The sequence below is a fragment of the Abrus precatorius genome, unplaced genomic scaffold, assembly GCF_003935025.1.
Source record: "Abrus precatorius isolate BTA unplaced genomic scaffold, Abrus_2018 Scaffold5, whole genome shotgun sequence".
Classification (NCBI taxonomy): Eukaryota; Viridiplantae; Streptophyta; class Magnoliopsida; order Fabales; family Fabaceae; genus Abrus; species Abrus precatorius.
In genome coordinates this window covers 6773186-6786675 of record NW_020874395.1, presented here as the reverse complement: position 1 = coordinate 6786675, position 13490 = coordinate 6773186, and the positions used below count along the sequence as shown (strand labels likewise).

At 33.3% G+C, this 13490-nt stretch overlaps 1 protein-coding gene across 3 annotated transcripts in view; it reads left to right on the top strand.

The window, feature by feature from the left end:
- The window catches only part of LOC113868170 (valine--tRNA ligase, chloroplastic/mitochondrial 2), a 41991-nt gene that overhangs the window by 10436 nt on the left and 18065 nt on the right, over positions 1-13490 (top strand). For all 3 annotated transcript variants that reach the window (XM_027503756.1, XM_027503757.1, XM_027503758.1), the window contains exons 8-14: positions 591-643; positions 744-805; positions 9411-9486; positions 10749-10832; positions 12466-12614; positions 12702-12819; positions 12936-13052. In XM_027503756.1, coding sequence (XP_027359557.1) covers positions 591-643; positions 744-805; positions 9411-9486; positions 10749-10832; positions 12466-12614; positions 12702-12819; positions 12936-13052 — 659 coding nt within the window. The remainder of the gene's footprint in view (positions 1-590; positions 644-743; positions 806-9410; positions 9487-10748; positions 10833-12465; positions 12615-12701; positions 12820-12935; positions 13053-13490) is intronic.

The window sequence follows — 13490 nt, the reverse complement described above, 5'->3', positions numbered from 1 at the left end:
AAAAAAGAATACTAAAGGAGCATGTAGGCATCCACCTTTTGGTGTTTGACCCAGAAGGGCTAAGGCTATTTTCAGGTGACAATGGAGTAAGGTTTCATACATACTTCGGACAACGGGACCCAAGTGAACTGTTTTTGTTTATCTATTCCATTCAACTTGGGGACAGGAAACTCTACAAGGGGAGTATTGATAGATACCCATTAGTTAGTTACAATCTGCAGTTAGTTAGTTGTTACAATTAGTGAAAGCTATGACATGTATAAATATAATAGAAGAGAGGAAAGGAGATCATCTTGTGATTGGTGAGAGGAAATTAGGGTCTTTTGGCATTAAGGGGTGCAGACCCTTAAAGTTCTGTAGTGTATGTGTTCTGTGAATTGTATAGTTCTCTCTCCATTCTTCCTAACAAAACTACCAGGTTTCTACCAATAATATCTTTATTGTAATTTAGAGTATTTTAGAGTATCTTAGATGATCCTTTATGTGTTCAGTTCAGCACCTGTTAAATGTTAAATTTTATGTATGTTATGTTCACACTTTATACATTATCAAAGGTGTATGATGTAAAATCTCTTTGGCTTCCACTTCAGGTTCATATATGGTTAACTGGTCACCTGCTCTGCAAACTGCTGTTTCTGACTTGGTAAGTAACTTTTTAATTTGAGTTGGACAGTACTCTTGTTAGTCTTTACTACTTAATTGGTTTGCCAATGTTTGGATTGAACCTTTCCTTTTATGCTTAGGAAGTTGAATATTCAGAAGAGTCAGGATATTTGTATTATATCAAGTATCGTGTTGCTGGAAGGTACATAGTGGATGCTTTTTTAAATTACTGTTTGAAGAGCCTTTAAGTTCATGTTTTGATATGATGTTCATTCAAATTTAAAGGTATATTTAATTTGTGTGTAATTAGAGTATTAGACCGGCATTTGCAATCAAATTTGTGTCATTTGGTTTGGGTGGGCAGATTTCACCTTTCCTGAAATTTGTATAAATTTAATTAACTTGGGAATTGTGATCCATATTGTGGGACCTCTTGTTTATGATGCCTATGTTGTCTGACTTTTGAAAGCCAATACTTCCATGCATTTAACAATCCTTAATTTTTAAAATTTTGTAGTTTTTCTTGTCTGATGTGCAAAGTGGCTGCTCCATTAAATCCCCCCTCCCTTTTATTCTTGTTTTTGTATTCTACTTTCTTTATTGTATTCTTCTCGGCTCTAGGAGGATTGTTGACATTCTGGTTTTTACATATTTTCTCCTATAAGGAGTTCTTATTAGAAATAGAAAGGACAGTTAGAAATTGTTTTGTCTAGCAATATTTTAAATTTAGGCAACCTTAATTAACCCTATTTTGTTATGTGCTCTAGCCTCAAGCCTCAAGCTAATTTTCCGAATTAGAATTTGTACTCAAATTCATTTGTGTTTATCTCTGTGTTTTCTCCATTAACGAGGCATAATCAGATAGATGGGAAGTATACATTGAAAAATGCTATAGAAGACTTAAGGGATGCTTAAATGAATTGTTGCTGTGTTAAAATCATGACTTTTTTTTCCCACTTTTGCGTATCTTGGTTATTAGTGAGAGGGAATGTTAGTTACACTTTCTTTTCAACATTTCTTTATGTATTGGGTGAAATTCAGATAGAACACTATTGATCAATTGATAGTAATTGTATTAAATCACACAGATACAACAATTTATCTTGCTGTCTGAGAGTTTCAGAAGCTTCTATAGAGTACAATCTCTGTCCCAGAAGAAGAAATATTACCACAACTGTCATTCACACAAAAATTACACTATCTTTTGAACATGTAACTACCTACTCTTGTAACAGTCATGCATACACATTACATTCTGAATGCATAACTGCCTGCTGCCCTACTCCAATAACTGCCACACAACAAATTTTATTTTAATTCCTAAGTATCCTGGAATAAACCTGTAACTTGAGCCTAGGATTGTGGCTGTACCAAATTCCATATGAATCCCACTTAATAACCTGGGCCATCTCTCTATTAGTGGGTCCAGCGTGGATTTCACCCAAAAGTAAAGTTTGTTGCTAACATTTCTGTTGTTTATCTCGATAATTTAGTAATCCAAGTTGTACAAAGTGAGAGAACATGTGAATGAATCTACGTCTAACTACACACACAGCAAAACATATATTTACTATTAAGAAACTTGGGCCTAACCCACTCCCAAAAGTTAGCTCATAGGAGGAGGGCTGCCCTAGTCCTTATAAGGAGTATTTTGGTTCTATTTCTAACTAATGTGAGACATCTTAACACACCCCCCTCACGCCCAAGACTAGACATTTGGTGCGTGAAATTTGCAGGATTGGACATCTGCATAGGTGGACCCAACAGGACTGGACATCTGTGGGCAGCCCAATGTTCAAACTGAATAGGCTTTGATACTATGTTAAGAAACTTGGGCCTCACTCACTCTAAAAAGCTAGCTCATAGGAGGAGAGCTGCCTTAGTCCTTATAAGGAGTATTCTGGCTCTATTCCTAACCAATGTGGGACATCTTAACATTTATATTGGTAATAATAATAATTACAGAATATTCAGTTATGTTATTAATATAATTATAAAGATAAACTTCTTTATTAATAGAATTACATATATTTAACACTTTCCCTCAAGTTGGAGCATATAAGTCATATGCACAAATTTTATCACATATATAACTAATACAAGGACCTCTCAAGTATTTGGTGAAGACATTTGCCAGTTGATCATTCAAATTGACAAAGTTAGTGGTGATGTGTTTTGTTCAGATAAGATCTCCTTAATAAAATAACTATCTATTTCAATATGCTTTATTCTTTCATGAAACATTGGGTTAGAGACAATATGTAGGGCTGCTTGGTTATTACAAATAAGTTTTGTTTTCATAATTTCTTCTAATCTCAATTCTTTAAGTAGTTGTTTCAACCAAATAGGTTCTTATGTAACTGAAGTCATGGTTCGATATTTTGCTTTTGCACTTGAACGAGCAACTATACTTTGTTTCTTGTGACAATACAATAACAACCAAGCCTTATACCGAAGGTGAAGTTGGTTACATAGATCACATAATGCCATTGAGCTCGGTAAAATACTATGTTTTTAGAAATCTAATTAATAAAAATATTTTTTTTTCTTTGAACTTCATACATTTTTTTTACAAATTGATGCGACGAGTTGAATTTCAGTGGATTGTGGCAGTAAGGCCACTCTACTATTTACAATATCTTGTCGCGTATTTAAGTTGTTTTCAAAAGATTTTACCTGTTGCTCTATAAGAATTGCACTTCAAGGTGTTTTGAAATTTTCATTTGTCTTATAAGGTTCACCAATGGCATGGCTCTAGGGGGCCAAGACAATAACAGACAATAGGCACACCATCGTCTCTAGTTCAGATTCTGACCTAGAAACATTCGGTCATAATCTAACACGATAGTTTTGAACATCTGGCTTTCCAACTAAGTGTGAGGACCAATTGTGCAAATCAATGGTTTGTCTTGTATTAGGTTGAATTACTATTGTGACACTATCATTAGTAAGTAAAACTAACTTATCTCATGATGGACTAAACCTAGCTCATGAGTCGGTTGACATAGTAGACGAATCCAAAATCTAATCATGAATGACAAAATAATCTGCAGACAAGCCATCTAGAACTAATAACATAGCGAGTACCAGTGGATCAGCAAGAGGCATGACTTCATTCAAGTCATGAAGAATGCTGGTCACTCTTTCCAAATATTTAGACATGGGGCCATCAAATCATTGAGGAGCAAATACATTCATGAGATTTTGACAAACTCCATAAAGGTACTAAGTGTCATTTGTGTACAAGGCTTCAGCCTATGACTAAACATGCTCACAAGTCTCATGAGGTCAAAAGATCTGCTTCAAAGAGGGATGAATGGTAGATTTGATGACGTTACTGAGCTATGCATCAGTTTTGCTCCATTTGGAACGTTCAGCAGACAGCAGTAGCAATGGACTCCTCCTTTGTAGTAAAATAATCAATGTAATCTTGACCCTTAAGCCAAAGTTTGATGTTTGAAGCCAATTTACAATAGTTTCTCCTATCCAACTTATCTGTTGAGAACAAGGCTATGACATAATAGTTAAGATGTGTTGTTCAGCCTTTTGGGGTGTCTTCTAGGCCATGGGTCGGCATAGAGGTAACAAAAACTAATGTGAACAGTTCCAAAAATGCCAAACAGCAGTGGCTGTAGGAAGCAAAAAACAAGCAAACCAACCACAAATCTGGAAAAAGGGAAGGGCAACACCATTGCTGTTGACAACAGCCAGAAAAACACTGTCACATGTGGTGGAGGTGGTGGCTAGACAGGGTTGGTCATGCTACAATTTTGCAGCACATAAGGGCACGTTAGAGCTTTGATTGAACTGGCATTGGGTTGTGAATGGAGAGGCAGTTCAGATCACATGATCGTTGGCTAGAAAGGACATTGGAAAAGTCATTGGAACATTGCATTGATGGTGAAAGTATGCAGAGAAGACCAGAAACTGGAGATGAAAGTTAGTTTCTGATAAAATTTTTTACCATGTTGAAAGTAGGTGAACACTTAGGGTTAGTTTCTCATTAGACTCTAGATATCATGTTGAAAGAGAGAAAAGTGAGAGAACATGTGGATGAATCTGTGTCTCAACTACCAATGGAACATATATTTATATTGGTAATAATAATAATTGCAAAATAATTTCAGAATATCCAGTTACCGAATTAAATTAATTACAAAGATAAACTTTTTTATACTATAACTACATATATTTTTCATCTTAAGCCATTATAGTGGGATAGCTTGTCCTTGTCTACTTCAAATCTAAAGTAGCATTTGGACTATTTTGTTTAACCCATACATGAATAGTGATGGTCATAACCTCATTTAGAGATATTATCATTCTACATGAACAACCTGCAGACGTTTCAATTGCAAGAATCCTTAAGTGAAACAATTATCTAACGTGCTTCTTTTTGAATTTTGTTCTGTTTCTTTTTGTTAAGAAACTTGGGCTTAACTTATTCCTAAAAGTTAACTCATAAGAGGAGGACTACCCTAGCCTTTATAAGGAGTATTTTGACTCTAGTCTTAGTCAATGTGGGACATCTTAACACTTTGCATCTTTTCTATTCTTGATTTTACTTTCCCTTCTTTAAATGAAATCTACTTCTATTTGGAAAGAAAAAATGAAATCTATATAAATAGATTATATAAGAAACCATGACAAACAATTGTGTGTCTATTTGTGTATGTACTATGTAGTATGTTTGACAATACAACATCAAACAAGCCTTATCTCACTAGGTAAGATCGGCTACATGGAACACACAGCGCCATAAACTCGGACAAAAACTAAATTTTAATTAAAATGTCTCCTTTGATAACTTTTGTCTAAGGTTCTTTTGGGTCTCTTTCGACTCCTCTTTTTTAAACTAAGAGTCATGCAATGCACTTTCCTTACTGGCCCATCTAGAAGTCTTCTTTGCACATGATTGAACCATTTTAGACAATATTTAGTCATCTTTTTAATTACTATTCTTTTGTATATTATCATTTTATATCCTCTCCTTTCTCATGTATCCACTTATCCACCTTAGCATTCTTATATTCGCCACTCCCACTTTTTTCTTGTGTTGTTCTTTTAAGCCTCAACGTTTATTACTATATAGGGTAGTTGGTCATATTGTAGTACAATAAAACTTTCCTTTCAGCTTAATAGGTACTATAATAGTTAATTTCGGATAGTGGCGTGAAGCGGCTGACCCAAAAAATGCTATGGTGGGATAGCGGATAGCAGGATGACTGCTATTTTAGGCATTATAAATATACCCATATAAATTAAGTTACACACATACATATGCTGAAATTGTGTACATGGAATTTCTCTCACACCTTCTTGTTTTCTCTCATCTTAACATGGTATCAGAGCCTATTCAATTTGAACATTGGGCTGCCTACAGATGTCTAGTCCTGCTAGGTTCACCCATGTAGATGTCTAGTTCTGTAAATTTCATGCATCAGATGTCTAGTCCCTGATGTGAAGGGGGCGTGTTAAGATGTCCCACATTGGTTAGGAATAGAGTCAGAATACTTTTTAGGGTAGTCCTCCTATGAGCTAGCTTTTGGGAGTGAGTTAGGCCCAAGTTTCTTAATAGTATAATCGGTCCCAAGCATTTGAAATTGGAAACTTATGGTATAATACCAATAACCAAGCCTTATCTAACTAAGTGAGGTTGGCTACATAGATCATTTGATGCCATGGAGTTCGGTGAAAAACCAAATTTTCAGAAATCTGATTAGTCAAAAGGTTTCTTTTGTATATTCATCTAAGATTCTTTTAGGTCTCCCTTGACCCCTCTTTATTAAGAGTTATGCAATCCACTCTCCTTATTGGCGCCTAAAATTTGTTTTCTTTGCACATGACAAAATCACCTTAAAAGATTTTCATCATCTTTTTCACTATAGGTGCTACTCCAATATTCTCTCGTATACTATCATTTTGTATCCTATCCTTTCTCGTGTGTCCAATCATCCACCTTAGCATTATTATTTTTGCCACTTTCACTTTTTTCTCGTGTTGTTCCTTTAAGGCCCAATATTTACTATAATATAGGATAATTAGTTGTATTGTAGTACAATAAAACTTTCCTTCTAATTTGATATATGTTTAACGGTCACAAATAACTCCTGATGCCTTTCTCCACTTTAACCACCTAGCTTGTATCTATGATTAATATCTTCATTAATTTTTCCATCATTTTGTAGACTCAAGTTTAACCTTAACTTCTTCTTTTGAATCCTCAGCCAATACTATCATATGCAAAGAATATGCATTGAGAGATAATCTCTTGTATGTCATTTTTAACAACATCTAAGACTAGATTAAACAAGTAAGGGCTCAACATGGAGTCTTGATGTAAATCTATTCCAATTGGGAAGTCCTTAGATATGCCTTTAGAAGTTTTTACACATGTAGTTATTTGCTCATACATGTCTTGTATAGGTAGAATATATGTTACACGCGCTCCTTTTTTTTCTAAAGCTTTCCATAACATTTCTCTTGGTACCTGATCATATTTCTTATTTTGAGCCAATAAATCTTTTTTTTTTTGTAGCAATAATTTTTTATTATCTGCAAAAGATATATAGCTTCTGTTGTAGACTTTTTGGCATAAAACCAAATTGGTTTTTTGCAATCTCAGTTTCTTACCTACTTTATGTTCAATCACCTTTTGTCAAATTTAGATGTCAAATTTAAATCATTTGCCTGACTTCTAATTTTGCTAAATTTTCACTTACTCCTTGTCCCTCGTTAAAAAGTTTATAGAAATATTTCTCTCATCGGTCTTTAATATTTTGATTTGAAACTAAAACTTTTCCTTCTTCATCCTTAATACATCTAATTTAATCTAAATCTTTAGATTTTCTTTCTCTACTTATGGCAAATTTATAAATTATCCTTTTACCATACTTTGTCCCAAGATCTTGATTGAACCCTTCAAAAGTCTTAAAACGCTTTTCACTCACTACTTTTCTTGTCTCATTTCTTGCTTTAAGATAGTTTGTCCAATTTTCAACATTATTACATGTATGCAAAGTTTTAAAATACATTCTCTTATCTCTAATATTCTCTTGCATACTTTCATTCTACTATCATGATCTTTTGTCTTTCGGTCCAAAACCTCTAGATTGACCTAAAATTTTCTTAGCAACTTTTCTGACCTTGGTAGCCATATTGTCCTGAATGATATTAGCATTACCATGTGTCAACCAACTACCTTTTTCAATTAACTGTCTTGGAGAGTCCAAAAATTTCTTACCTTTAAGTAGCAACCACTTAATTCTTGAAACATGAACTTGTCAAATTCTTGTTTACCATTCTTAAAATGAACATCAAGGACCAAGAACTTATGTTGTGCAGTAAGGCTCTCTCCTGGAATCACTTAATAATCCTTGCAAATTCATTTAAAAATCGATTTGAGACCTTAAACCTCTGCTCTTAAAAGTGATGAGATGTTCCATTCTCTTCTTAAAACTAGTGTTCATAATCTTAAAGTCATAGGACATTAAAAATCAATGATAAATTGTTCTTCCTCATTTTACTACCCAAAACCAAAACTAGCTTGAGCCCTTGCAAATTGTCTTGCTTCAAAACCAACATATCCATTAAAGTCCCAGCCTATAAAATTCTTTTCAGTTTGTGGGATGACTTGGATCAACCCCTCTAAATCCTCCCAAAACTTATGTTTCAAATAGGCTTCTGAGCCAACTTGTGGAGCATAAGCACAGATGATATTAATAGTATCTTGTGCAACCAATAACTTCAAGAACATGATCTTATCTCCAATTCTTTTGATCTTTATTAAATTTCTTTTCCAACTATTATCCATAATTATGCGTAGTCCATTCTTCTTCCAACTATTATCCATAATTATGCCTACTCAGTTCTTTTCTTGATTTTTCTTGTGTATTGAAGTTTGAAACATGTAGAATCGAGCTTTTTAGCCTTATTTCCAACCCATTTTGTTTCTTGAAGGTACATGATGTTAATCGTTCTATGAATCATAATGTCCACCACTTCCAATGACTTTCCTGTCAAAGTACCAATATTTCATGAACCAAACTTAAACACGTGTTTTTGAACTAATTTCTTTATCTACATTTGTCTAGTCAAATGTGAGGACCCTTACTCATTTAACACTGCATCCAGGCGCTGATGCAACAACTCTAGCTCATTTGACACTGTTCTCGAGCCATTCAATGTGTTACTTCTGGGTAATGATCTAGCACTAACACAATGTTGTCGTGTGTAATCCATATAAAAGGTTTTGACAAGTTTTATGTTGGCTGCCAAAGGCCTAACACAACCCTCCTCCTTTACTTGGGCTTGGGAAAAATTTTGTAGACATGGCTTAGATACATATCAAAGCATGTCCTTGGTGTGTCTGTATTGGATATATGTCATGTCTGAAAAATGAATGGCCTCATACCACATCTTGTGTTTTATAGTTGTCATGTCCTCTGTAGTTGTCCATATTCTGTCCCCTAAGAAGATTTCTTCTTGGAAAAAGGAATGGTCTCATACCATATCTCATGTTGTATACGGTGAGGGTTTGTCCTATTATGTCTCATTCAATCAGAATGTGCTTTCCCATAAATTTGTGGGGCAGCATAGCTATAACTCTTAACAAGATTCTCTTTTCAGAGGCCATTTGAATCACTGTCTTATAGTAGTGATGACCATAAATTGGTATCATTTGTTCATTCAAATTTGATTATTTTATTATCAAATTTTTAAATTGAGATTCATTTTTTGTATGTGGGTGCACATTGTGGGTTTTTATTACTGTTAGTTTTGATATTTTAATGATTATTCATATGTAGGAGTGACTACTTGACTGTTGCTACAACCAGACCAGAGACCTTATTTGGTGATGTGGCACTTGCAGTTCATCCAAAGGTAGGATAGGTTTCTTGTATTGGTAGAGTCGTGCTTTTAGACTTCACTTTCTTGCTTTTTTTATCTTTTTGTCACTATTTACTTTAGTGATAGCATAGTAGGTAATTCCATAATCTATGGGATTCCCTAAACCAAATAATATATTTTTCTTATTGTTTATCAAGAATTTCCTATATAGGTGGAATGAACGTCACAAATTGTCAAGTTGTAAATACTAATTTATTAAGATTTAATCATATTGAAACTCTAGCATTTAATGCACATAGTAGGTGATGTTTTTTAGCTTTTGCTTAAACAATCATTTGTATGTGTGTGTTCACATTTTGATAGAAATTTGATGGAGAGAAGAGATCAATAGAATAAATTGAGTTGTATCCTTCAAGATGTTTGGTAGAAGCAAGCCTAGGTTCCCGTTATCTAGCCTAACATATTTGGTATAGGATATGTTGACATGAGTCAGAGAAATAGGATATAATTGCTTGAATGAAAAGATAATTACACATACATATGCACATCCACACACAGTTCATGATACAATTTACATGGCCAAAGCGCTATTTCCTAGACACTAATTCCTATTAACAATGAATGTTGGGCTATAAAAGGCCAACAAGAGAATGAACTCAATGTAACAGGGGTGAGAACGTTGCTTTGGATGAGTGGACATATTAGACAAGATAGAATTAGAAATGAATGTACTGTGCAAAATAATGGGGTAGCACTTACTGTAGACAAGATGATAAAAGTCTGCCCCGTATAGGTGGTTTGAGCATGGGTGGAGATTGGAGAAGACCTGTAGAAGAAGCCCCATAAGGTGAGTAAATCAGGAGGGTAGCCTACTAGCCTAGTAGCTAGAGGCAGAGGGAGACAAGTTAATAGGCATGATTTACGACACTTTGATCCATGTGACCAACTTGACCTATTGGGAAAAAAGCTAGGTTATTGTAATTAATTCTTCATTACAATAACAAATCTTAATTAATTCTCTAATTCACTAATTTTACATATATTTGAAAACAGGAAACAAAATAAAATCAAGGTGGCATTTTTGTAATTAAAAATGAAAAACATTTTCTCAAACTAAATAGCACCTTAGATTCTTTCATATCAAAACCTTTTTTTCCCAGACTATTTAGATTCCTATCATATGATGTCATCTGAATTCCTCTAAACAATTTGTGTTTGAAAATAATATTGAGATTTTTTTTCTATCTACTTCTTTCCTTTCAAGGCTTAAATTTTGTATTTCCACAAAATTGTAGGATGATCGTTATTCCAAGTATATTGGTATGATGGCAATTGTACCTCAGACGTTTGGCCGACATGTTCCTATTATTTCTGACAAGGTAATAAAGGTTCCAATTTGTTCAATTGATGTTGTGTCTTGGTTTAAATGCTATTTTGGTCCTATAGGAATTACAAAACTTAAATTTTAAATTTGGTGCCTATACATAACACATTTTTTTGTTTGTCTTTATGCATAACTCATTTTTCATTCATGTCCTTGTATGAAAGAAAATATAAATTATATGGATCAAAATAAAGGAATATGTAACATATAGGGACAATAGTGAAAACAATGTGCTACGTATATAGATCAAAATAAAAAAAAAATGTTATGTATAGAGGCCTAAATAAAACTCACTTGAAACAAGTTGAAAGGTGATAGTAATTTATGACAAGTTACAGAGGATGATTTACTATAAACAATATAATTGTAGATTGATGTGGTTATGGAAATTGTTATGAGAAGATAGTGTTTGAGGGTTGGGTAAAAAGTATTTTGATGTTGTCTTTGGTACTTTTGATGTATTATTTAAGAGTTGTTTGAAGATAAAACTTATAAGTAGTACTTTAAATACTTTTAGTAATTTAATTAAAATTAGAGATTTATCTCTAAATTATTATTAAATTTTAATATCAACCTTTATTATATTGGTTTTCTAGGTAAAAATTTAATTTTAATTAGAGAGACACACTTAAAATGATTGTATTTAAGTTTTGTTCATAAAACAAGTAATCTACCATAATTGACTGCATTTAATGGATAAATCAGTTCAAATTCTCTTATTGCAATCTTCCATAATGAATAAAAAAAAAGTTACATTTTATAATTTTTTTCTATCTCAGACACCTTCTGAATCTGATAATAATCTCAATAATCACATTAAGTTACAATAGTATTATTTAAAATCGATAAATAATCTTTTGTAGTCTGTCATAAATCACCATAGCATTTTTCAACTTGTTTTTGTGGTGAGTTTTATTTTGGTATACATAACTTTTTTCTTTTTTTCCATGTTGGTCCTTACACAAAATAATTTTTGAGATTATGGTAGATTACTTGTTTAAAGAAGTTGAGATTATTATCCATTAAATACAACATCAAAATACTTGTGAAGTCAATTATTTTTTCCCTATAATTTGAATATTTTTCATATAAGAACTAAAATGAAAAATGTATTATGTATAGCAAAAAAGGACCACAATGAAAAAATATGTTATGTATGTTGTATAGGAATCAAAATAAAAAAAAAATATTTAAATAACATAACAGTGATATTAGAAGTTAACAACAGGGACTATTTCAAAAGTATTTTTTCATTTAGGAACTTACTCACAAACTTTTTTGTATAAGGAGCAATTTGAAAATGCTGGTTTCTTATAGGGACTAAAATATTATTTAAGCTTTTTTTAATTATTATTTTAGTGCTTGAATACAGATTATTTTATTTGCCTTTATTTGTCATTAAAACTTCTGTGAGTGCTAAGATTAATACAACTGTACAATCCCAGCCACATAACACTCTTCTAATTAACTACTTTCTAACTCTTATGCTTGTGACAATAGTTTTTCCTTATCACGAGTTTTAATATGTTGCTTTTTTTTACAAAAATGATTATGCAACCAATATTAAATGGACAATGCTACTGTGAAGTCTTTATCATTACTCTACATTGATTTATGCTGTGTCACAGAATGTTGATAGAGAATTTGGAACTGGAGTTTTGAAAATTAGTCCAGGACATGATCATAATGACTACCTACTTGCTCGAAAGCTTGGTCTTCCGATACTTAATGTGATGAACAAGGATGGAACACTTAATAATGTTGCTGGCCTGTACAGGTATTTATAGAACCATCGTATTAATCTGTTGAACAATTACCATATATTGCTGTGAATAATATATTGAAGCCAATTTTGTACCACCAGTGGCATTGATCGTTTTGAGGCTCGAAAAAAACTATGGGCAGAGCTTGAGGAGACAGGATTAGCTGTGAAAAAGGAACCACACACTTTACGAGTTCCCAGATCTCAGCGTGGCGGAGAAGTGAGATAGTATTTTCTTAGTTAATTTTGAAAATTATGATTGGCATTATATTTTGTCACTTACTTGTTCTGCTATTTGAATCTCTTACTGAGAGTTTCTCTTCATTTTTCAATCAGGTGATAGAGCCACTTGTTAGTAAGCAGTGGTTTGTGAGTATGGAGCCTCTTGCTGAAAAAGCTCTTCATGCAGTTGAAAAAGGAGAACTGACCATAATTCCAGAAAGATTTGAGAAGGTTTGCTGATTCATTGTCAGACATACACACCCAATATTACTTGCACGTAGGCAAGGTCTGTTTTATTACACAATGATTTTACTTGTATGGAAAATGCTTTCTTCATAGAGGCTTTTCCTTGTCTCTAACTCTCCACCTACCCTCATCACAGCAATAAAGAACTTGCATTGTATTTTCATTTGGAGCCGTTACTTAAACCATAACTCATTCTTCAGTAGAAATTTGAGTGATGGGGAATTAGCCTATTCCATTCCTTTTTCCTCTTGGTTCCAAATATCTCTCTGCTAATCCTGATTAGTGAATTTGGACTTCTACTCTCTTGGAGTGCTTTCTTGTGATTCCATTCTTAGTTACTTTTTCATTCCCTCAGCTAGCAAAGTTTCCTGCATGACCAAACTGTTTGGAAATGTGAAGCTCCTTGTAAGATTGTTTAATCTT